General features: G+C 28.5%; 8 protein-coding genes across 8 annotated transcripts; 4 read left to right on the forward strand and 4 right to left on the reverse strand.

The window, feature by feature from the left end:
• Positions 1-1,583: 1,583 nt before the first annotated feature.
• GO595_006148 (uncharacterized protein) lies at positions 1,584-2,156 on the reverse strand (the record flags this gene model as incomplete). Its single annotated transcript, XM_067919469.1, has 1 exon — positions 1,584-2,156. The coding sequence occupies one exon, from the start codon at positions 2,154-2,156 to the stop codon at positions 1,584-1,586; it is 573 nt and encodes a 190-aa protein (XP_067773744.1).
• A 2,478-nt stretch (positions 2,157-4,634) lies between these two features.
• On the forward strand, positions 4,635-5,669 carry GO595_006149 (uncharacterized protein; the record flags this gene model as incomplete). Its single annotated transcript, XM_067919470.1, has 1 exon — positions 4,635-5,669. The coding sequence occupies one exon, from the start codon at positions 4,635-4,637 to the stop codon at positions 5,667-5,669; it is 1,035 nt and encodes a 344-aa protein (XP_067773745.1).
• A 268-nt stretch (positions 5,670-5,937) lies between these two features.
• GO595_006150 (uncharacterized protein) lies at positions 5,938-6,585 on the reverse strand (the record flags this gene model as incomplete). The annotated part of the gene is made up of 1 exon (XM_067919471.1): positions 5,938-6,585. One exon carries the CDS (start codon positions 6,583-6,585, stop codon positions 5,938-5,940), a length of 648 nt encoding a protein of 215 aa, XP_067773746.1.
• Positions 6,586-7,453: 868 nt separating this feature from the next.
• Positions 7,454-8,164, forward strand: GO595_006151 (uncharacterized protein; the record flags this gene model as incomplete). Its single annotated transcript, XM_067919472.1, has 1 exon — positions 7,454-8,164. One exon carries the CDS (start codon positions 7,454-7,456, stop codon positions 8,162-8,164), a length of 711 nt encoding a protein of 236 aa, XP_067773747.1.
• A 545-nt stretch (positions 8,165-8,709) lies between these two features.
• On the forward strand, positions 8,710-9,021 carry GO595_006152 (uncharacterized protein; the record flags this gene model as incomplete). The annotated part of the gene is made up of 1 exon (XM_067919473.1): positions 8,710-9,021. The coding sequence occupies one exon, from the start codon at positions 8,710-8,712 to the stop codon at positions 9,019-9,021; it is 312 nt and encodes a 103-aa protein (XP_067773748.1).
• Positions 9,022-10,037: 1,016 nt separating this feature from the next.
• On the forward strand, positions 10,038-10,583 carry GO595_006153 (uncharacterized protein; the record flags this gene model as incomplete). The annotated part of the gene is made up of 1 exon (XM_067919475.1): positions 10,038-10,583. The coding sequence occupies one exon, from the start codon at positions 10,038-10,040 to the stop codon at positions 10,581-10,583; it is 546 nt and encodes a 181-aa protein (XP_067773749.1).
• A 217-nt stretch (positions 10,584-10,800) lies between these two features.
• Positions 10,801-12,438, reverse strand: GO595_006154 (bacterial Ig-like domain protein; the record flags this gene model as incomplete). Its single annotated transcript, XM_067919476.1, has 1 exon — positions 10,801-12,438. One exon carries the CDS (start codon positions 12,436-12,438, stop codon positions 10,801-10,803), a length of 1,638 nt encoding a protein of 545 aa, XP_067773750.1.
• A 6,018-nt stretch (positions 12,439-18,456) lies between these two features.
• Positions 18,457-19,749, reverse strand: GO595_006155 (Pkinase-domain-containing protein; the record flags this gene model as incomplete). Its single annotated transcript, XM_067919477.1, has 1 exon — positions 18,457-19,749. One exon carries the CDS (start codon positions 19,747-19,749, stop codon positions 18,457-18,459), a length of 1,293 nt encoding a protein of 430 aa, XP_067773751.1.
• Positions 19,750-24,242: the final 4,493 nt, after the last annotated feature.

Raw genomic sequence — 24,242 nt, forward strand, 5'->3', positions numbered from 1 at the left:
TATAATTATACAATTATATATAATCCAGAATATTTTACGTATTAATCTAATTTCTTTTATATTTCTTATATCGAAGATGTAATAATAAACACTGATGATAATAATACATTAATTATCATTATAATTGTTGTTGTTATTGTAATAATTATTGTATTTATAATGATAATTATAATATTTATGATTAAATATCAAAACAAGAAGCGAAAACAAAATGAAGAAGAAATGAATATTTCAGATGAAAATAATAATAAAATTAATGAAATCGATAGTACATTTTCAGTTGGTATTAATAATTCAAATATTGAAGAAGATCCATTTGCAGACGATTTAAAAGAAGAAAAATTTGTCAGTCAGATATAAATAAACATATTTTAAGAACAAAATATTTTAATTTGTTTATTAATTTAATAAATACAAAGATTTTTGTTATTTAGCAAATTTTATGTTTCTTTTATTATATGATTATTAGTATAAATCCAATTTATCCAAATCATAAACACTAAAAGTAAATGATAAATTATATCAAAGAAAAAATTGGAAATTTAGAGATATTATGGTAAAAATGCATTATTTTTTTAAAAATCAAAAGAAAGATATTTCAATTTCAAATAAGTGTTTGTCTTGAGTAGTTCTGCTTTTATCTGTGTTAAATTAAGTTTGAACAGAAAGTAAGTTATTGTGAAAATAACAAATAATATGTTTTTATATAATTTATTGGTAAGTGAAAATTATTAAATGTTTTCTGTTCTAAAAAAAAATCATTTAATTAGGAAAATAAAATAAAAAATTAGTGTTAACGTTCTCACAGGTGAATGAAAATTTTCAAATATAATTAAAATTTATTAAATGTATATTATTAAATATGTTCTCTATGAATGATATAATATTATAAACTAAATTTCATCATGCTCAATCAATATTCAAAAATGGAAATCCGAATTAAAATGTATTTAAATGGAAAACAGACATCTATGAAGCTACCTGAATTGTTAGGAAGCAGGTTCCTGATCTGAAAGAGGAGGATCAATAATTCCACTGATGCATAAAGTTGCAGAAATTGTTTTTTGGTCTGGCGAATACAATGGAATCCTAAAGGCATTAGGTCCGTTTAGTGGGAGTTTACAAATTCTAACTTTTGATTTTCCAAATAATAACATCTCATCGTCTGAATCTCCAAAACAACATAATTGTATGTACAAATAAGCTGAACTTATGTCTGCAACAGAGAAGGTTATTGGCATTCTAAAATTAAATATTGATCTTTTCTGCATTTTAGTATCTGTTGTAGACAGAGGAACATCTGCTCCATCATAAGAAACAACAAGCCACATTCTGTTGTTTGGTTGAATTCGATTTGGATCAATATCTGCATCATGAAAATAAAGTTCCATTTTGTATTTCATTGAGAATGAGAAATTTTGGGAGAACGTTAATATTTTATCAACAAAAAAACCGATGTAAAAGTATTATATCAAAAAAAATTGGCTTAAAATGACATTTTATGTATTCTTGAATTAGTCAAAAAAAAATCTTAAAGTTTTTATATTCATTGTTGAAAATTATGAATTGCGAAAATAACTACTTTATTTAAAATTCTGTAATGTTGCACTTATCTTAGAAAGTTCTTCAGATAGATCATTAATGCCTGATTGTGTGAAACAAATATTAAATGAGTCATTTGTTCCATTAAAGTGGCACTGAACAATTGGTGTGATTTTGCTTAATCCAAATTTTGAATCAGAAGGAAGAACAGATACCCATTTGAGGTCAGTAAGGCGGTTGTCGAATGGACACAGTTGAGCGTATTGTTGTTGGAGGCTTGCTTGTGTCTTTTTCCAATATTGATGAAGAGCTTTTGAAATTAATTTTTCATTTGAAAACATTTTTTCAATTTCTTGATCAAAAGAATTTAAGTCAAGACAGTACGCCATTCCTTTTCTGAAAATTGTTATGAGATTTGAAACAAGTCTTGTTCTGACATGTTCGTCAATATCAAGAAGTGTCAAGTTAAGTGATTCTTCTGTTTTCTTCCCAAGAACTATGTCAGCTGTTGTCTGAAGAATAAGAATCAGGCGTTCTTCGTCTATTGCTTCCATTCCTAATTGGCAAATGTTTGATGAAACGATAGAACGATACGAAGAACGATCTAATTTCATTCAATTTTCTTTTCTTTTTACAAATTTATTATTTCTTGTTTTGATTTACTATATTTATTATATTTTATGAAAAATACACTATGTTAGTTGTTTTGAAAGAAATGATAATTATCGCAAGCTCTTTATTGAATCGTGTCTCTTTTTGTAAATTAAACACAAAAGCAAAACTGAAATAAAACCATTCGTATAAGTGATTTGTGAAAATCATGAATTAAAAACAAGTATGGACGAATTTGGAATAATAATTGTGTCAACAATGTCTTTTTTAAGTATTATAATTGTTATTTTATTCTTTTGGGTTTATGGATTATTTAAGTTCCCATGGTATGCTTCAACATTCATGATTTTATCAGGGTCAATTCCAATGATAATGCTAATTGGTATTTTACCCTATGATATTTCCAATTCCTCATTTGGAAAGAAACCTAAGGAAATTAGATACTTGAATTTATTATTAAATGTTCTTTATTGGATTTCATTTATCCTTTCATGGATCATTAATCCTTTCGTTATTTCATACATTAGTTATAGTAATAGTATTTCATTAAAGCATAGAATTTGTTTAGCTATTTGGGATAATCTTATTTTTTATGGTGTTATCTTTGCAATAATTATGGTTGGAATATTGATTTTAATAGAAACACACCGTTTAACATGGGCATCTATTTTGCCTCTTGGTATAGCATTATCTAATGGATATGGTCTTATACTCCTATGTCTTTGCCTTGGATATGCCTTTGTTTCACTTCCTAGAGAAATATGGAGAAATGCCAATCCTTCATATAAGTACATTCATTCATTATTCTATATATCCAAAGAATTTAAAGAACTTTCAAAATATATGACTGATTGTGAAGCTATTCTTGAATGTGTTGAAAAAGCACGTTTGGAACTTGGTGAAGGTATTGGCATTATATTTCGGGAAAAAGGTCAACCACGCATCAATAAACTCAACAAATTTAAAAGTTTGGTTCCCATTCCGGAAGATTTTTATATCCAAACTCGTTTTAAAAATAAAATGATAATAAGATTCAAAAAATTTAATTGGAAGAATTGTTCTATTTATAATCTTGAAGATTTTTTTGCAATAATTGATAAAACATTGTTTTCATTAAAACAATCAACATGCTTTCTTAGACATTCTGCTAATAATGCATTAAAAGCTTTAGTAAGATATCAAAAGCAAAAACACAGCATTTGTTTCATGTTACGCCTTTTATCTGTTATCATAGCAATTCTCAATGTTATTTGTTTATGGAGTGAAATATGCCTTATGATCAATCCAAAATTTTCTATTTTTTATCAAATATCTCATGTAGACATGCCAGAAATAGTTGGCATATTTATATCAACGCCAATCATATTGTATTTAATTATATTAGGATGTTGGAGCCTTATGCATCTTAAAATGGGTTCATACTTTAAGTTTATTAAAGGATCAACAAATTTAAATACATTAAACTGCTTTGTAAACATATTATGCAGATTAGGTCCCACAATTGGTTTTCATTATATGCAACAGATAGGAGCAAATGAAAGTCAGTTCCAGAAGGTAATGGGAGTTATGGATGTTGTAGTTTTCATTGGGGATAAATGGAACATTTTTTCTCCAATTTTTCTTATTTTGGTGATTTTATTTTTCGTCTTGAAAATAGACGAAAAGGCAGTGCTTTTATGTGGGTGTGATGATTTATATTTCGAATCTTTATATACTGATTTAAATTCGTTGGAAATAGGTGAAAAAATCCTTGTAGAACTGGAACCTGAAGCTAGACATCTGATCAACAACGAGCTAACCTATAAAAAAATTATTACTAGGAAGCTTCCAAGTGATAATTCACTATTCAGCAATTAAATGTTGAAGAAGTGATTCTTAAATATTTTTCAAATAAAATATCAGAAAACATGAGATATATTATTTATTTTTGCAAATTAAATACAAAGATACCTTTTGTGGGATGCGTCATTAATGACTTCTTCACTTTTCTATTGCATTAGTTCATTTATATATAAATTACTATATTCCATATATTCCATAATAATATTTAATAAACAGATTGGGGCTTTAGCGCATCTGGGAGAGCAAACGTCATCTGAAGATCGTGAGGTACCATTTTTTTCAAAATATTTTTATGAAAATTTGCCACAATGATGTGAAATCGTCTTATTGACAATATTGAATACTTTATTTTCGTTTCACCACACAAACATTTTGCGCACTCAATCGACAACGATAATTTAACGTATCCAACAAGCTAAAACTAAAAGCTTGTCCAATAATATTAACTAAAGGTTATGCGTATAATAAAATTTCACTGGGCTATGCTTTGCGCTTTATTAATAGTATTTTTTATAAGTGCAGTTTTTAATTATCATAAAACACTAAATGATTTCAATCTAGATATATATCTTAACAATGATGATAATTTCAGACCATATAAAAAATCTACACTTACATTTATAAAGCCAACAGTTGTGATGGGCCAGTTTCCATCTTACTTAGTCAATACTTCAGATTTTTCATGGAAAGTGGATGTTCCAACTCCTCAAATCGAAATTATTGGACCTGAAGCAGTTAATCAATTTAATCCAGTTTATGTTGATCCTAGCTTTTTTGATGGAGCTAAATTTCATGTAATGCAAAATACTTATTTCTTACCTGATTGTGTATTTCTTCAAAACAACTCATATGTGCTTCTTTCGCATGCATGTCATCCAAGGTATTGGGATGGTTTATATCAACAGCCAGATAAAATCACATATAATCTTACATATTATAAAAAAGTAATTTGTATAGGCCACCAGCACACGTCAGATTATGGCCATTGGTTCTTAGAAGTGTTTCCAGTTTATGTTGCATTACCACAAAATCTTTTACATGAAAGTATAATTATTGTTCCAGAAGAACGCGAATATATCTACCAATGTTTAGAAACGCTCGGTATTAAACGCGAGCAAGTTATTGCTGGCCACAATGATGCCTTTTTCGCCGATACATTTTATACTGTATCATATAAATTTTGTGGCGATTTAGTACCATACTTTATAGACAACTTCCGAAAGTTTTTCGTCAAGACATTTGATTTAGACCATGTTAAGCCACATCGTTTTGTAATGTATAATCGTAAAAACACAAGTCGTAGTATCGGCAATTTCAAGGAAGTAATGGATATGGTCCACACGAAATTCCCAAATATTCCATGGGAAGAAGGCGAAATTCCAAAAAATATTGAAGATCAAGCAAAATATTTCAATGAAATTAAGTTCTTCTTCGGTATCCATGGATCAGCTTTGGCCGGAGCAATTTATATGCAGCCGGGAACAGCTGTTGTTGAAATGCAGATGGAACAATGGCTATTGTCATTTTTGTATTTGTCAAGATACACAAGCAAAATTATGGTATCCGGAAGAGATCCAAAGATTTCGTGGAGTGGACTCGAGCCTTGTACATTGGACCTGAATTATACCGAAACACTCATTAGAAGAGCTTTAGAAAAACTGGGGGCAATTTGAATCAAAACTTATGAATTGCGATCAATAAAAAATTGTTTGTCAAAAGTGTTTCTATGTTGTCTATTCTTTAATAAAGAAAAGAATCTGATTGATCAACATTGGTGCACCAATATATTGAATGGTCTATGCAAAAGTGTCTTTCCTGCTATTGAATTTGTTATCGTTTTGTAATCCATTTGATGTTGATCCACATTATAAAAGAACATATTAAAATAATTTTAAATGTAATATATAGAAGTTGATTTACATAAATACACAAAAGAAAGTATTAGAAAAGATTTTGATTTTCGAGTTCAGAAATACTTAGCTCATCAGCAGGTTCATTTTCGTTTTCATGATGACCACATGGACCAAACCATATATCACCAACAAAAGAAACGCCGAATTTGTCTGGGAAAATTTCTGAAATTCCAATGACAAAGCATACAAATGATGGAACACCAATAACGCAACCAATAATAAAAAATATGCCTCTGATAGTGATGTCGAACTTACCTCCAAGCGACCCAACGAAAAACGATATCGCAAGCATTAATGGTACTAAACTCCAATATCCAAGAATAAACCCTTGATTCTTGAGATCAGCTTTTTCGGATGTGAGGGAAATAAGCTCTACGGTGCTTTTATTTGTGATTCCACATTCGCGAAGTGTTCCATTTTGGAAAAGACGATTATTATATTTCACAACAAAATCATAACCGATATACTCTGGGTTAGTCCTTTGAAACATAACAACAAGTTTCCTAATGCTTATGTTTTGTTCAACAACAAGCTTGGAAAATGTTTGAATCCTTTTGCCTGTATGAAGTCGATCAGGAACTGATGCTTTAATATTGAGAGTCAGCGAGGTAGAAATAATAGGTTCGCCACCAAAATTTTCTATATTTTGTTGAATTAAGCTTTCATATATAGTCATCTTGATAATTTTTTTTAATTTAGATTTCTCTCAAAAAGTCGTTTTTTTGAATCATGGCACTTTTCCCCATCTCAAGTTCTAATTGACTTATATCATACTTTTGGAAATAATGGTTATGAAAATTTATGACTATGTAGAGTCGAACTTGTGGTTCCGGTTTTTCGTAAAATTATGCTAAAATTGCTATAATCTTGAAAGAATTCTTTCAACAACATCCAATAGAATTTTAACTTTTTATTAGAACTTATGATAAAAGTGTCAATGTGAAACAATTGAATAGAAATCAATTCTTTTCTGGAAAATATTTCTTCAAGGCCCCAGCTAGCTCATAATTATACATTTCAAATGTTCCGATTTTCCAATCATGTTAAGCTTATATTAAGTATTTAGCTGATCACGTATATTATCTTCATATAAACCTGATTGAATTAAAAGCGTTTTATGGTACGAAGACCCTTTCTTGTCTGCAAGCTGATTTAAAAAAAAAAACGATAAATCATAAAATGAAAAAATTAGAGATTCAAAAATTGTTCTTCAAAGATTTGAATCTGTAACTCATACATCCTCTTTGAATATCTGTGCTCAGCTACATTGTAAAAATTTCGAAATTTAACCAAGAAAACAATTTCTTTTTTATTACACATTTATTTATTCTTTTTTCATTAAATAGCATTAGAACCTAAGTTTTGGTAGAGGGTGCTGTTTTTTTTTATAGTAAAAGATGATATTTGTTAGTTCCAAAATTACTTTCTTACTTACAGAGCAAAATTGATCCCAGCGTACATAACCGCCAACGATAATTGAATCCAATTCAAAATATTGAAAAAACTTTTTGAAAACAAAATTCTCAAAAAGTGATCACTTTTTGATGTCCAACCAAGCCGCAGATCCGCCACAACAACTCGAACCAACTAACCCAATTGTATACAGAGGGGAGTTAGATCCTCATTATAATTACATTCCTGCGCAATTATCCGGAAAGACAAAGAGAAAAACAAAACGCACAGAGCCTAAAGTCAAAACACTTCCAGCAATTCTTGACGGAGATTTTCCAGAATCAAACGAAAACTATACCAAAATGCTCCAAGATGAAACTTTATTACTTTCTCCAAGTGAACTCGGTTTCGTTCCTTCCGGATTTTGGGTATCTTCAACAGTCACATTTTGCGACACCGTACACAATTTCTTCCAAAAGAAAAACAATTCCAATTGTCGTTTCCCGCACAAACTATATAACGCATTACAACTCGTTGAAAAAAAACCAGAAATGTATCCATACGTAGGAGTCAAATGGCTTAGCGACGTTGTGTTCAAGGTAGACAAATATATCTTTGGAAGGCTTTTAGGGATTACGTCATTTGATGGCGGATTATTCCATAGCCAAGGAAATTTTCCATCTCATGGCTTTCACGAAATTGTGGGTGATGCCATCCAAAACTTCTATTCCAACTTAAATTTGGAGGGAGTAGATTTTGATCGAGTTCGAATTATAACACATTCAAATGGATTTGCAAAAGACGTTGACGAAAACTTAATTAATCAATTAAAGTGGAACAGCAATGAAACGAAAGTTGTGTAACTTTCATTTTTATGAATAAATATGATCAATAGCATTAAATTTTTTTTTTCAAGAATTATGGTAAACCACTATGTAAATGTACGTAAGCTAATGTTAATGACTTATTTCATGAGTGAGCAATAAGCATGAGTATGTAATGATAAACCTTAAACTTATAAATTGAATGTGTAAAATTTATTGAAATAGAGCAGTGTTCTAGATTCAATACTGAATGTTTGTTATTAATCATTGCTGAATGTTATTTTAACAATATTATCCCCACTCTGAAAAGGCAAAATATATTTTGGGAACAAAATGCCGTGGACAAAATTTGTCAAAACATATCAAAAGATGATAAAAATTCATTTATTTCCTTGTACGCAAACTTTTTGTAGAAAACAATAATACTCATCTTTTGCTGCCTTTATGCATGTAGGCTATATATTTGGTGAAAAAAGAAGAATAGGCATTGGAAATTAGGCGATCAAAGATATTTTGCCATTCAATCTGTCAAATAATCCAATTTTTGAAAGCAAGTGATCACACAATATTTTGGCAGATTCAAGATGGGAAAAAAGTCTCAAGGGAATCGAAAGAATTCTTTTTCCCCATCTAGTGGAAACAACATTGATTATCAAACTTTTGACAGGTCTTTTCAAAGAATCCTTGAAGCTTGTATAAGGAATAACCAATCAGAAGTAAACATTGGATTACCAGGAAACTCTTTATGCGGCATTGTTTGTGATACAGATTATGGGGAAGTACCATTTCCAAATGTAGATTTTTTGGAGAGAGATGTCTTAAACATCAATCGTTCTTCATCAGAAGATGATTTACCAGGGTCAGAAACGGACAATCGACGTGATAAACCAAGTTAACTTCATTTTTACTTCTTGTGACTGATATGGTAGATTTTTTTTATCAATGGAATTCTTTTTAAAAACAATTTTGTGGTGTAAGCATCCTCCGCGCAAGGGCACCAAACACTTTAATATAAATCGATCTGAAAGAAGAACATTTGTTTTGATTTTTAGTGAAGAAAAAAATAAATGAACGTTTAGATTTTCAGATGATCTCACAAGAACCAAATCCAGCGAATGCTTATTTTCATACTGATTACTTTGATTGGAATATTGTAAATGAATTAAATCCAGATGTTATTGAAGCAAAAGAAGATTCAAATCAAATGTCCAAAATTATCTCCTCTTTTTTACTTTGTAAGTTTTCAAGCTACGATTTCAATATCATTAAAGTCCCTATTGTTTTTCGTCTTCTCAAACATCTACACGTTTGTATTTCATATCTTTTAAAGTGTCAAAGCATTCTGGATGAAAATAACAACGAATTAAAGAAGTCCAACAAAAAAATACGATCAAAATATGTCATCCTTCAAAAGCAATTTATGCGAATCAAATCAGAACTCAAACGTGAGAGAACATCTGAAAAATGTCCAATCTGTAAATGTATATTTTATTCTACAAATGAACAAGAAAAACATATTCAAAGATTTCACACCCAATTTTTTGATGCATGGCAACATATATGCAATAATGAGCCATTAGAAGATTTTCATGATGAAGTTGAACAACTTCAGCAACAACTTAAAAAGCAATTTGAATTATTTACGCAAAAAGAAAAAGAATTTCATTCACTCAAAAACATAATTTTAACTATTTCTAAGCCTCAATCGAAAGAAATCAAACACAAAACGCCAAATTTAATACTTCAAAAAAATCTTTTTTCATATACAACTAAACCACAAATAGAAAATGAATTCGATCAAATCCCAAATCACATACAAAACAAAGCGCGTGATTTCCTACTTAAAAGGAACAGATATAAATTCGATCAACCAGAAACAACAGAACAAATTGAAGAAAGGATCAAAAAATTCATGGATAAAAGTTATAATAAATACAACAAAAAGCAAACAAAGAAAACGCAAAACGAAACATCAATTAAAATACCAAAACGTACTTCATCTACTAAGTCAATTGCATATGAAATTTCTTATGCTATTCCTCAAAGAGATATATTTTCTGAAGCGGAATATTCATATCCAAATGAATCAAATGATTCTGAATTAAATAATGAATCAATGAAATCAGTCGATGATAATGTACAATATGAACAAAATTCGATAAATGAAAATTCTCAGAAAACAAAATCATCTGAAAAAACTGAAGTTACAGAAAATGATAAAAAGTCAAGCGAAGTCTCCGAAATACCTAAAAAGAATTCGCAAACAGTTTCGGATTTGAGCGAAAGTGTAAAAGTTAATGAATCGAATAAAGAAAAAGAAGACGGAAGATTTGATGGATTCGCTTCGAGTTCATCAAGTGATGATGAACAAGAAAAACCTAAAACAAACGGGAAAATGAATTTTGATGGATTTGCGTCAAGTTCAGATGATGAAGAAAATAACAAATCCATCAAATAGTTTCTTGTTTATGAATAAATATTGTTTTTAAGTATAAATATATCAATAACAGTTTATTCATTTACAATGTGTTTAATTGAATATTTTGGTTATATCATTAAAAATCAGAAAATTTCATTTCTTTATCGACAGTGCGATTAAATATTTTAGAAGAAGTACTCATTTTTTACTTACAAACAAAAAATATTTTCGAATTTTGGTATATTTTGAAATGATGTTATAGCCATTGATCATCTTCTTTAAGTGCTAATTGTTGAATATCGTTATTAATTGCGTTTGATTTCTCAGATTTTATGTTTTTGCTTGATTCATTAGTGCTGCTCATTTGTAATTTGGATTTATTATGTCGGAATAAAAATATGAACAGTGAAATAACAATAAGAACAATTGCCACGGAAACACAAATGATTGCAATCATTGAGCCTTTGGATATTGTTTTCGAATTATTACTTTCGCTTTGATCATTATATATATATAAATTCGAATAATAACTAATGTATGAATGAAGGTAATAAATTGTATAATCGAAAAATATAAATTCTGTTTGAATGTATATGACACTTGAGCCAATTTTAGATATAACAAATGTGTTTAAAATCGATTTCTGAACTAAACTTAATGACGCAGAAAATGTCAATGAAAATGTTATAGAACGAGTAATGTTTGAATTAAAAATTTGTGACTCAGTAAATGAATTCGATTTGGTGAATGAATTACTCTGTGTAAATGCATTTGATTTGGTATATGTGTTACTTTGTGTAAATGTATTTGATTCAGAATATGTGTTACTTTGTGTGAATGTTTGCGTTGGTATTTCTTTGATAGAATAGTGTGTTGTTAAGCTCATTCTCCCTAATTTATCAATTGCAACTGCATGAATATATGATTCTTCATTTGTAATATTACTAATGGTTCCTGTTGTTGTATTTTTGGTTTGATTTAATGTATTGGATGTAATATTTGTTGATTCATAATTATCAATAATATAAAGATATTCACTTATTGTTGAATACTCAAGTGAAACATTATTAGAATAATATGTTGCATTATTATTTTCAAATCTAATCACTCGATACATAATTTCATTTGGATTTGGGGTTATTAATATTGTTCTATTACGATAATTGTTTTCATCAGTCATCGTAATATTTGGTGCGTTTGGTTCATTTATGTATTGGAGAGAGTTATCATATAAAAAATTATTCGTTGTTCTTTGGTATACATAACAAATCGAATTGACTATGAGTTTTCGCTCTTCCTCTGTTATATTAAATGGATTGTGTCCTGTTTGAATCATAGCTGTGTTATTGTATGTAGTTAAATAATAGTGCGGATTTCCATATCTTGTTTCAGAATATCCCGTAAGATTCCATGCGTAACTTTCTGCTGCTGTGAAATTTCCTTCGTATTGATCTTTTGGAATATCTTCAGTTCGATTACTTAGCTCCATCCAAACATCGCCAAACGCAGCATTTTCGGCTGTGTGTGTAATTGGTATCGAATAATTTGATTGATTGATTTCATATGGATATTGTGTAGGTAATCCGACTTTCTTAACAAAGATTTCACCTGACCAATGACGCCATTTGTCATTTATAGTTCCATTTGAACATTTTATGGTTTGTGAACAATTTGCAGTTCCGAGTTTAATTCCAAATTTATCAGCAATGCGGCCAAGTCCGACTTCGTTACCATATTCAGCACCCACAACATCGTGACCAAGCACGACGCCATATCCAAGATCAATGTACTGTGAAACAAGTTCAACCGCTTCATCATTTATTACGTCTTTGCCATTGGAATCATGTATGCCAAAGAATATAACATCATAATCGAACATGCTTTTTAATTCCATATTTTGAAAATCAGAAATATTAATTAATGTTACGTTAATGAATTTGTTGTTGGTATCAGGAATTTTATTTAATGGATTATAAGAATAATTTACATTGTCATAAATGTACCACCCACCTTCCAGCCAAACTTTCAAACAGGCTGATAGTTGTGTTGTAAAATTTGTTTGATCTTCAGAGAAAAAGAATTTTACATTTGGAACACCTATACTTAGATTGGCAGGATAAACATTAAGTAGACTAATATTTTTTGTTGTGCTAGAATCAAACGAACTTACAGGAAGCCAGTTTTTTCCATTATCTACAGATGAATAAACAATGAAAGTTGTATTTTGAGTTGAGTTAAAATCACTCCAATTTAATTCAGCACGAGTACCATCAAAGCCAACACTGAGATTGATTGCAAAATTATTTGAAGTTTCAGCCAGAGCAGAACAAAAAAGGAAGAAAAACAACAGACCAGGAAAGTGACCACAGCACATTTTGTGAGGAACAGTTGCAACTTTTGAATATAACCTGCAAAATTCACACAAAATTAAGATTGGCATTTTTTGTGCGTGCTGTTTCCCAAACTGCGTTCCAGATCATTCAAAAAACTGTTTTTCATATATCGCTTTTACTAAATGATATGTGAGATAACCATCAGAAACCATCACTGCCTTTTATATACTATGGGATAATTTGCAACTCAATTTCCAGGTTTCAATGAGTGAGTTCTTTCCTATAGGGATAGCTATATTATATTTTATTTATTTATTTATATTTTATATTTATTTTAAAACTTACACATTTTTAGTTAAATTCATAAATTTAAAGTGGAGTGACAAACTTATGCTCTTCAAAATCGACAGCAAATGGATCTTCATCGATATCATCCATTTTCACAATACTTTTACAACTATCAATTTCTCCATCTTTATAATTATGTTCCTCAACGATTTCTTCAATACTATTGTTTCTATGACGATTAATGTAAATGATTACCGAAATAATAACAATAATTATAACAACTACAGCTGCTGCAATTCCAATAATGATATAAATGTTAAATTGATTTTGTTTTTGATCATTTGTTTCAAATTGATTATCATAAACATATAAATAATTTGAATAAAATTTTTGAAATGTTGTAAATTGTATAATTGTATAATCATAATAAATAAATATTGTGTTTGTATATGTAATTTCTGAATTCATAATTATATATGTAAATGATGCTGAAAGAAAACTATTAACAACACTTAAAGATTGAGTTATAAGTATTGATTCTGTTACTGATCTTAGAATAGAAATTGAAACCAATGAATCATATACAGTTTGCATTGTGGTTTCTTCAGTTTGTATTAATGTTTGTTGATATGTTAATTGATACGAATTTGTTAATGTATATGAATTTATAAATGTTAATTGAGGCGATAATGTTAATATATTTGAAATTGTATCCGAATTTGATAATGTTAATATCGGTGATAATGTTATTGATTCTGTATTTGTATATGTATTTGTTAATGAAAATAAGTTACTGTATGATAAAACTGGTGATTGTGTAATAGTTTGACTTAGTGTTTCTAACGCTGACAATGTAAGATCATTTATATATGTATGAGTGAATGATAATGTTGGAATAACTGTTTGTACATTTGTTGTAGATGGTATTAATGATAAAGAATATTTTGGTGATTGTGAAGACGTTAGTGACATTTCTTGGACTTCCATATATGAATTAGTGAAAGAATCTATTTTAACATTAGTATTAGATAATGATTTTGTATTAGATTTTGTTATTGCAGATGAGAATACATTTATATCTACTTGCGTTGTTATTGATGTTGGAACATTTGTTATTGACATTGTGTTCGTTTTTGTTTGAGTATTTGTTAGAACTTTTGTATTTGTTGTCATTAATGTTCTGATAATTGAAAAGACATAAGTCCCTGTTAATGTTGATGAACTTGTTGGATATGATGCTTTTGTTTCTGACTGAGTGATTGACGAAACCATTGTTTCAGAAGAAGTTAATGATTTTGAATATGTTGCTGATCTTGTTAGTGTTGATTCAATAAGATATACAGTGACTGATGTAATGAGAGGAATTACAATATAATTAGGCTTTGCTCCAGAAATAATTAATTGTCCAATTGTAGGACTTGTTTTTGTTTCAGAATTTTTTTCTAACATAACTTTATTGGAAGAAATATTTTCATTAATTCCAATTTTTTTGTAATATGTTGGTGGAATAATAGTTTGTAAATTCAACTGATTTGGTACTGATGTTGTTTGAGTTTGTGTTACTGTAAGTGATGGAATTCTTGTTATAATTGATGCAACAGTAGTATATGATAATATTAATGCATATGAATCTGTAGGAGAAGCGACTAATGTTGTTGACCCTGTATATGATGTATAATAAATGACAGAAATTGTCGGTGAAAGTGTGCTAGATAGCGATTTCGTATTTGATGTTGTGTATCCTACAGTGAGTGTACTAGTATATGTATTTGTACTCTTTAATGATGAAGAGTATGTATTTGAACTACTTAAAGAACTAATAAATGATGTCATGATCGATTTTGATAAAGTAATTGATGACGAATATGTCTCTGAATTTGTATATGTTTGAGTAATTGAGGAAACATATGTTATTACCAAAGTTTGAGAAAGTGTTGATACATATGATGAACTTTCTAAATTTGTATATGAAATAACAGATACATAAGATTGAGTTACAGATGGAGATTGTGTAAATATATCAATTTTTGTTTGTGTAAGTGATGATACTAAAGTGTTACTACTCACGTATGTATTTGAAAATGTGTTAGAGTATGTGTTTGACATTGTATATAAAGAAACTTGTGTTTGAACAAATGTTTCTGAAGGTGAATTCATTAAAGAATATGATTCCGTGAAATATACTGATTCAGTAAGTGTTTGAGACATTACATATGTATTAGACATTGTGTTTGTATAAGATGAAATTGTCGTATTTGTATTAATATTCGTTTTTTCATATGTAGGAACGATTTGATAAGAATAAGTAAAACCTAGTACTCCAGGCTTATTAAGCGATATTTGATATGAAAACTTTAAGGAAAATAAAAGAGCCAACAGTATTGGGGAGTTGAGCTTCATTGTCACAATGATAAGTTTTGAATGAGCATATTGAAAGGTATTTTTGGAAGAAATTAAATTTGAGAAAAATCGTAAAAAAATTGAATATATATGACCAAAAATTGAGAAGTCCCTGTAGATAATTTAAATCGAAAAAAGTGATAATTATCGGTTCAATTGAATCATTAATATGAAAATTATCGCACATCAAAAGTGTAATAAATAAATGACAATTCACACATCCACCTTCTTTAAAAGTTAAAAAAATTTATTTATAAAATTTACTATTATCATTAAACATAGATCTATCAACCTGTTTTGAGTATATTTAAATATTTAAATTTTATCACGCATGCGTGATTTTTTTTTATGGAGAATTCATGAGCTGTTGTACATAATTCCCACAGGGAAACCGAATCTGGTCATCAAACATTTTGATAACACAAAGAATGAAGCACAAAATAATTTCATGAGTGCGTAGTGAAAGTATCATAAGTCAATAAGATTTTCACACGACTAATATTTTTATTCATATATATTCCATTATAACCATTGATCTTCTTCTTTTTTAACTAAATTTTGAACATCAGTATCCACATGCGAAATCTCTTCGGGAATAATCGCCTTTTCAAACGATTCTTTCGTGTTATTTGATGATGAACCGGGTTTACGATGACGAAGCAAAAATATAACAACAAAAACAATTAAAACAAATAATACAACTGCGCAACAAATTATCGCAATTAATACTTTTTTGGAAATGGTGTTCGTATTAATTTGATTGTGTTGAGAAATTGTGAAGAAAAATGAGTAAAAACTTATCGATGATGAATAGTAAACAATTTTTGTTTCCTTAAAAATCGTATTTAAATGAGAATGTGAACTTACAACTGTATTTAGAACAGAAATACTAAAAACACTTAATGACTGTGTAACAGTAAGAGAATATACTAAAGACATTGTCATGTTAAACATAAGCGAATTCGTAAATGTATTCGAATGTGAGAACGTATTTGATTTAGAATATGTATTTGACTTAGTGAATGTATTTGACTTAGAATATGTATTAGATTTCGAAAATGTATTTGATTTAGAATATGTATTTGACTTAGTGAATGTACTCGTTGGTGTTATCTCCATATATAAATGCGATGTTTCACTCATTTCACCTACATCGTTTACCTTTGCCACATGAATATACACGTTATCATTTATAATATTAGTTATGATTTCATCTTTTGTAAAATTACAATTAGTATTATTAGTAATAACTGTATACGGATTCGAATCAATAATATATCGATATCCCAAAGTTTTTATTGGCACTTTAAGTTCAACAATATGTGATTTATGTATATTATTATTATTATCAATTCCTTCTACATAATACTTAAGTGCTGTAATATCTGAATAATTATTCCTAATCAGAACTGTTCTTTCGGTATTATTTCGTATGATATATGGCTTGTTAAGATTTATATATTTGATAGAATTATCATATAGAAATTGATTTGTGGTTCGCTGACATAAATAATAAATTGTATTCGCAATGAGTTTTCTTTCTTCTTCTGTTGGATGTTCTGTTTTACTTCATCAAAGAAATAATGATCTTGTATTGATGACTGAGAAAAGGAATAAAAACAACTTTTGAAAAGGATTTGACTTAAGTAATTACTTGATTGAATTTTTGAATATATAACCGTCGGCTTTGATCCACCCACATTTCGAAATGAATAAAATATAAGGAATCACAATTTTTCTCAGTGTTACACTAAATTATCGACAAGCCACATCTTGGCCAGTTGCATACGATTGTATTTTCAATTACCCAGTAACATTAACAATTGGTGCATCAGGAAAAAAAGTATCATATTCAAATACAGATCAATGACATCAGTTTATGCACATGAATCATCACGCGTGTTGATTGTAATTAATCTTGTAGACAAATCATCCATTGAGAAAGTTCTTGCTTGTCTTGAAATGCTAGATTCTCCTGTCTTAAAAGAAGCCGCGTTTGTATACAGTAAATCTGATCACAATGTTACTTTTGAAGAAGTTCATGATTTCTATTAATCTCTAACAAACATACTATGGAGATGGTATTGGTTGAGCTTTTCAATCAGTTGTAGTTAGTGATAATCTCTACCAAAGTGAACCCATTCATGAACCGACATTAATTGATGTTGAAATCACAGATAAAACGCATAAAAAAGGGTTAACTATGCATATATGTTACTTTTCAGCTCTGTTTTCTTAACTAATAAACTTCATTTTGACTTTATTATAAAATTATAATGTCTTCATTTAAAGATACATGGGTCTAGTTTAAAGTTTATTGATAATTGGTGCATTTATCTTTTTATCTTGTTTACAAAGTAATTGAACTATTATTTCTTTGTTATGTTTTTTATGTGCAATCATAAGAGTTGTCATATATATTTTAAGTAATTTTTATGTATTATTTTGAATTTTCATAATATTAATATAAATTTTAGGTTAAACATCAAAATATTTTTGGAATTAATATCAATACCTTCTTGCATAAGAAGTAATTCAACTATACTAACATTACCTGTTGATGATGCAATCATAAGAGTTGAATAAAATACTTTAAATAACTTCCAAATAATATTTATGAACTTCAATTTCTTTAAACAAATACTAAATTACCAGGATAAATATCTTTAACATTTATATCACATTTTTAAAACACGAATTTCTCACTATTAATATTTTTGATTCAAATGTAAAATAAGTATTTCATCATAACAACTGAACTTCTTCTTTTTTTAAAATTTAGAATATCAGAATCAACTTGCGATCCTTTTTCTGGAATAATTTCCTTTTCATAAATAACAATGTTTTAGTAGTGCGTTAATTTATTCAAAACATAAAAATTATCAAAATAATCAATTATGATAATTTTCTTCTTCGATGCATTCTTCGATTGACAAAGGCTCACTATTTAGCAAACGATTTTCCAGTCGTTTCAACACGCGCTTTCCTTTCACTGAGTCGAAATCGAAATCCAAAAAATTTTCTTGTATCGAATCAATGAAAGTCAGCAAATCATTTTCCAATTCCACTTGTCTTAATGTTAAATATGGATGGTCCAACAAATCTTTAATTTTCGGCCTTTTCTTAGGGTCTCTAATTAAACAGCTTTTCATGACATCTAACAATGGTACTATGTCAGGTCTATCAACAAAAGGAAATTCGATTTTATATTTCGGATCACATATCGCAGATATTTTTTGGAACAATTCCTGCTGAGGAAATGGTGGCCTATTGTACACTAATTGGTATAAAATACATCCAAGTGACCATACATCAGCTGGTCGGCCTTGTCTGATACGACCACCTTTATGTGCATCAATTGGTCGTTTCTGTAAGGACTCTGGTGACATGTAATTAATTGTCCCTACTTGATGTGCGCGTTCAATTGATGTGGTATCGTCGTATGGTGAGATAGATTTGGCAATACCAAAATCAATAAGTTTAAGTGTACCACCTGCAAATAGAAAATTTGCTGGTTTTAGATCTCCGTGAACAACATTAGCTGAGTGAACAGCTGAAACGGCTTCAAGCATTTCTTGCCATATGATTCGAAGGAAGTTGGGATCAACATCTTCGTTTTCGAGACGATTCTTTGCTATAAGTGAAGCAAGATCTATATCTCCAAGCTCAAGAATTATGAAGATTTTACCTTCATTTATGTTGACTTCACTGTCTATAAGCTTAATAATACGATTGGAAGTTTGAAGGATTTGAAGAAGTTGGATTTCATTGATAAAAGAATCAACTATGTATTTATCTGATAATGAAATGTTGACTTCTTTGACTGCATAAATCTCTGAGTCTAGTGAAAGAACTTTGTAAACAGTGGAACTGCCACCCTTACCTATTTGTTTTAGTTTTAAATATGGTCGATTATTGATCATTAGAATATTATTCGGATTTAAAAGAGAATTCATCTCTGGATCATTATCAACTGATTGTGCAAGATCATGTCCTTTATCAATGGAAAGGACACGAGTGGGTTTCTGTTGAAAAAGACCTTTTTCGGATCCAATTGGCTTGATAAAACTTTGAATAGAAGAGGAAAAAGAAACATCAGTTTCTTCCATTTGTTCATATGATGAAAAAGAAGGGTTATATGAATATTGTTTTGAGTCTGTACGTGATTTCTGTTTACTTTTCATCTGATTTTTTAAACGTGCGAGAAAAATCGAACAAAGTTTCTGAAATTAAGCAAAACAGTTTTTATAAAAACCTCATGAAGACCGTTAATCAAAAGTGACGTTTGGATCGTTTTCTATTCAATTATTTGCCTTTGGTGAAATCTTCCTGTATAATAAACTATTCAAACTCCAAAAAGTACGATATGAGGCCGTTTGTTTTATTTACGGTTTTGACAGTGACGGTGTGGAAGAGAGAACACAAATAAAAAATCAAAACAATAGTGCCAATGACATGATCCAAGAATGGGAATCAATTCTTTGTCAGGATTCCAAATTTACAGATTTTTCCGATCTTCTTAAATATCTCCATGATAATACCCATTTTTGCAAATGCCAAGCAAACTGGGGGCAAAGTCAACTACACATTTTATGCGAAGATTGCACATTAATAAAAGGCGGATGTGTTTGTCTCCAATGTTTTTTAAATGGAAACCATGAAGGTCATTCCATTTATATTTCTACAACTGGCAGTGGAAATTGTGATTGTGGTGATCAATTCCAATGGAAGTCATCTGGTAATTGCATTCTTCATAATCACCAAAATGAATCCGAGATTCCCTCATCAATATCAAATCTTCTTCAACAAATTTTTGATTCTGCTGCTTTACATCTTCCCATTTTTCTCAAGGGGGATTCAAATGATGCCATTACGTTAATTGAATGGCTTTTACGAATCTGTGAAATTGGCGATTCATATGTAAGTTTAATTGTTACTTCATTAAGCAAAGGGAACATATACACAGATATTATTGATTCCTGTTTTGATGCTGATCCTAAATCTATCTATTCACTTGCAGAATTATTTGGCTGTTGTGTTAATGATAGTAAATTTAAGTTCACGTTTGGCCATGTATATTTTAACAATCTCTATAAAATCATAAAATATATATATGAAAAGATCAAAAACGGAAATTATGAACATAAAAAATTGGTTCCATTAATGAATTTAGGTTTTCATTTTTCAGCTGATTATTTGTTTCAATATTATTCTGAGCATTATAAATTTGATTTTTGTAAATGTTTTTTAGATACATTGAAACTATATCAACAAAAACAATTATCACTTGCACATGATAAAAATTTATTTAAAGAATGCATATTTAACAAAGGTGATTTTCCATTTTTTGATTCATTTGAAATAATTTTATCAAATGAAACTTTTAAAAATGAACGCCAACGAATTTTGGATGGTTTAACTGATATAGTTTTAGATGAAAATGCAATTTTATATACAAATATTAAAGAAGGTTCAGAAGATTTACGTTTTATTTTATTTAACATTTATAACTTTAGATTTGTGAATGTATTTAAAGGATTTGAGAAATGTGAAAATTTAGAAATTAAATTTTCTATTATAAAATTCGAAAGTTATTTCAAATCAATTTATATTGATGATAAAATTAATGATTCATTATTTAATGGATGTTCTATTTCTTTATATTTTCCTCCGTTTTTCTTATTAAAGTCTTTATTATTACAACCAAAGGAAAACATTAAAACAATTTTAAATGATAATATTAATGATGTTGATAACTTTTTATTACTTTCTTCTTTAAATGTACAACGTGTATTACTTTCATTAGATCTTTATCGCCATCAAGAAGCAACTTGTTGTTACGGGTTATCAACATTCTTAAAATATACATTTATTATGAATACTTATTCCGATTTATTTGTCTTAATGCAGATTTGTCTTGGATTAACTCAAAACAAAGAAAAAATGATTAATACAATTGCACATACTATTGGAATATTTGATGAAACAGTACAAAAGGATAAAATAATTTATTTTATTTTTATTCATTTTATTTCGACTTTAATATTTGATCGATTAGAGATTAATGATAATAAAACTGAAAAATTAAATCAAAAATTAATTACAAAATTATTATTCCGACAAAAGTTATTTAATTCTTTTAAAGAAATATTTCAATTCGAAGGAATAACTTATCTCAAAAAAATTAAAAATCATTTGGATACAATCTCAACTTCTTCTCCTTCACCAAATGGTGTAACATTTAAATTAAAGTCGAGAACTTTATGGGATCCATTAGCACCTATTTATGAATCAAATCAAATATTATCGATTTATTCGAAATATATTTCGAAATATCCAAATGAATTAATGCCTTTTAAACCTTTTACTGAAGAACCATTTGGAATGGATTTACATTCATGTTTAAATGCGCCAACGCTTTTAGCTATCGAATATTATATTTTGTTAAATAAATATTCGCAAGAAACAAATCAACTTATAATAAATCTTTTATTAACAACATCGAAATTTTATTCGAAAAAATCAAATAAAAATTTAGAAAATATAATTATCGTAAAAAATATTGAAGAATTAATTACGAAAATTCCAAATGATTTCGAATCTTTAATGTATCAAAAATATCAACTCCAAAATTATTCACCAAAATCATTTGTCGATTTAATAAGTGAATTAGGTCCAATTGGACAAAATGCACTTATGCAAATGAATATTTCATATGAAATACCAAAAACAAATGAAACTAAAACAACAAATAATAAATTAAAAGATTTAAAGTCATCAATTCTTCAATCATTTAATAACAAAATGGAACAATTTGAAAAAGATAATAATTTCGATTTTGATGAAAGTGATTCAGCAGAAGATAATGAACAATGTTCTGCATGTAGAACTAATGATAATGAAATTCTTTGTTATCCACTTTATATGTATAATTCGACAATACCTTTGGAATATGATAATTATGGAACAATTGAACAAATAAAATGTTTTACTTTATGTACACATTTAGTACATAAAAAATGTTTACATGATATATGTCCCGTCGATAGATATTTACGTAATATATGTTTACCGAAACTTGATAATCGAAATGATTTGAAAAATGAAAATGTATTTAAAGCTGTTAATGATTTCGAAAAATATTTCGTTAATACAAATCAAATTTTTATTTCATTTTGTAGTATATTTATAATTTATGAGTTAAGATTAAGATCGAATTTATATTGTTTAGAATCGAAGAAATATTTAATATTAACGCGAAATTTCTTTTTAAATTTAAAAGTTATTTTGTTGAAAAGTTCTGAGTTTAATGTGAAAGCAAATTCGATTTTCCAGAATTTTGTTTTGGATATAATAAAATGTGATTTTCCTGAGAATAAATTTAATGAAATAATGAATAAATATATAAATGAACTTAATGGAGAAGAATTATATTTATTATTAAGACGAATAAGATTATTTGAATATTTTGCTTTAAGTAAAAATGAGGAAAATATTGATTGGCGAATAGAATTATTAAATGAAAATTTATGTAAAAGATATAATATAAAATATAATGGAAATGAATATAACTTAAAGCCTTTTAGTTTAACAAAACTTCCGAAAAACTTTTTGCATTTAGGTAAAGAGCCATATAACTTTTGTCGTGAAATTGAGACAAGTGAAAAAGAATATGTCATAAGTCTTCATGATGGAACTTTAATTGATAGACCGCAACATTATGAAGGTTCAAAAGATGATATGCATCTTGTAATGATGTTAAATTCTGCGCATTCAAGAACAATTTTGGTGTTTAGACAAAGATTTCATCCAGAAGTTCATTTGCTTTTGGTACCATCTGTGTACCTGAACTTATTAGGTAATGAGGATATAGGTTTCCAAAATGGAACTGAATTGTTTCTGTCGGAGGAAAGATTAAACACGTTAACTGATGACTTTTTATCAGGGGAAATAATAAGACATATACACTATGTATCTTCATCAGCATCCATTGTTAAACCAACTAAATAAAAATGTCTTCAGTTTGATGTTTATGAAATAAATCGTTATTTAAATTGTTACGTCTATGAAGATATTTTAATAAAATTTTAATGATTGATTTTAATAACATGTAAAACTATTTTAATCGAAAAGGATCATTAAATTCACAAAATAATTAAACCATATTTATACAAAAGAACTCTATGAATTAGCATCCAACCTAAATTTAGTACTAACACCTTATCACCTTGTTGAGCATGCAAAAAATAGGGATTGAGCTCTTTGAAACTAATGATTTGTTATATGATTTATTTGAAATAAAATGACAGAAATAATTACATTGAAACAAAACGGTTTTAAAACGAAAAAGTGACAGTTATATACAAAAAATTGTATAGGTTGTTTGAATTCAGCGGTTTGTAGCAGCTCTAAAAGGAAAAAATGTTTCTTGATAATGATTCCTTGATCCAATTAGGTGTTTTATTTTTAATTCTAGCATTTTATCACATAACTGAATTTGTTTTAAACTATCTTCATCATCCAAAAGAAACAAATCTTTCTTCTTTTTGCATTTCAAAGGAATCAATATTAGCATATACTGTTGGATTTATTGAATACGCAATAGAGAAATATTTTTGGGGCGAGTCAAAATCAAATCTTAAATCTCCTTTCTTTTGGATTGGAATAGTACTTGTAA

The sequence above is a fragment of the Histomonas meleagridis genome, assembly GCF_020186115.1.
Source record: "Histomonas meleagridis strain 2922-C6/04-10x chromosome Unknown contig_40, whole genome shotgun sequence".
In the NCBI taxonomy this organism is placed as follows: domain Eukaryota; phylum Parabasalia; order Tritrichomonadida; family Dientamoebidae; genus Histomonas; species Histomonas meleagridis.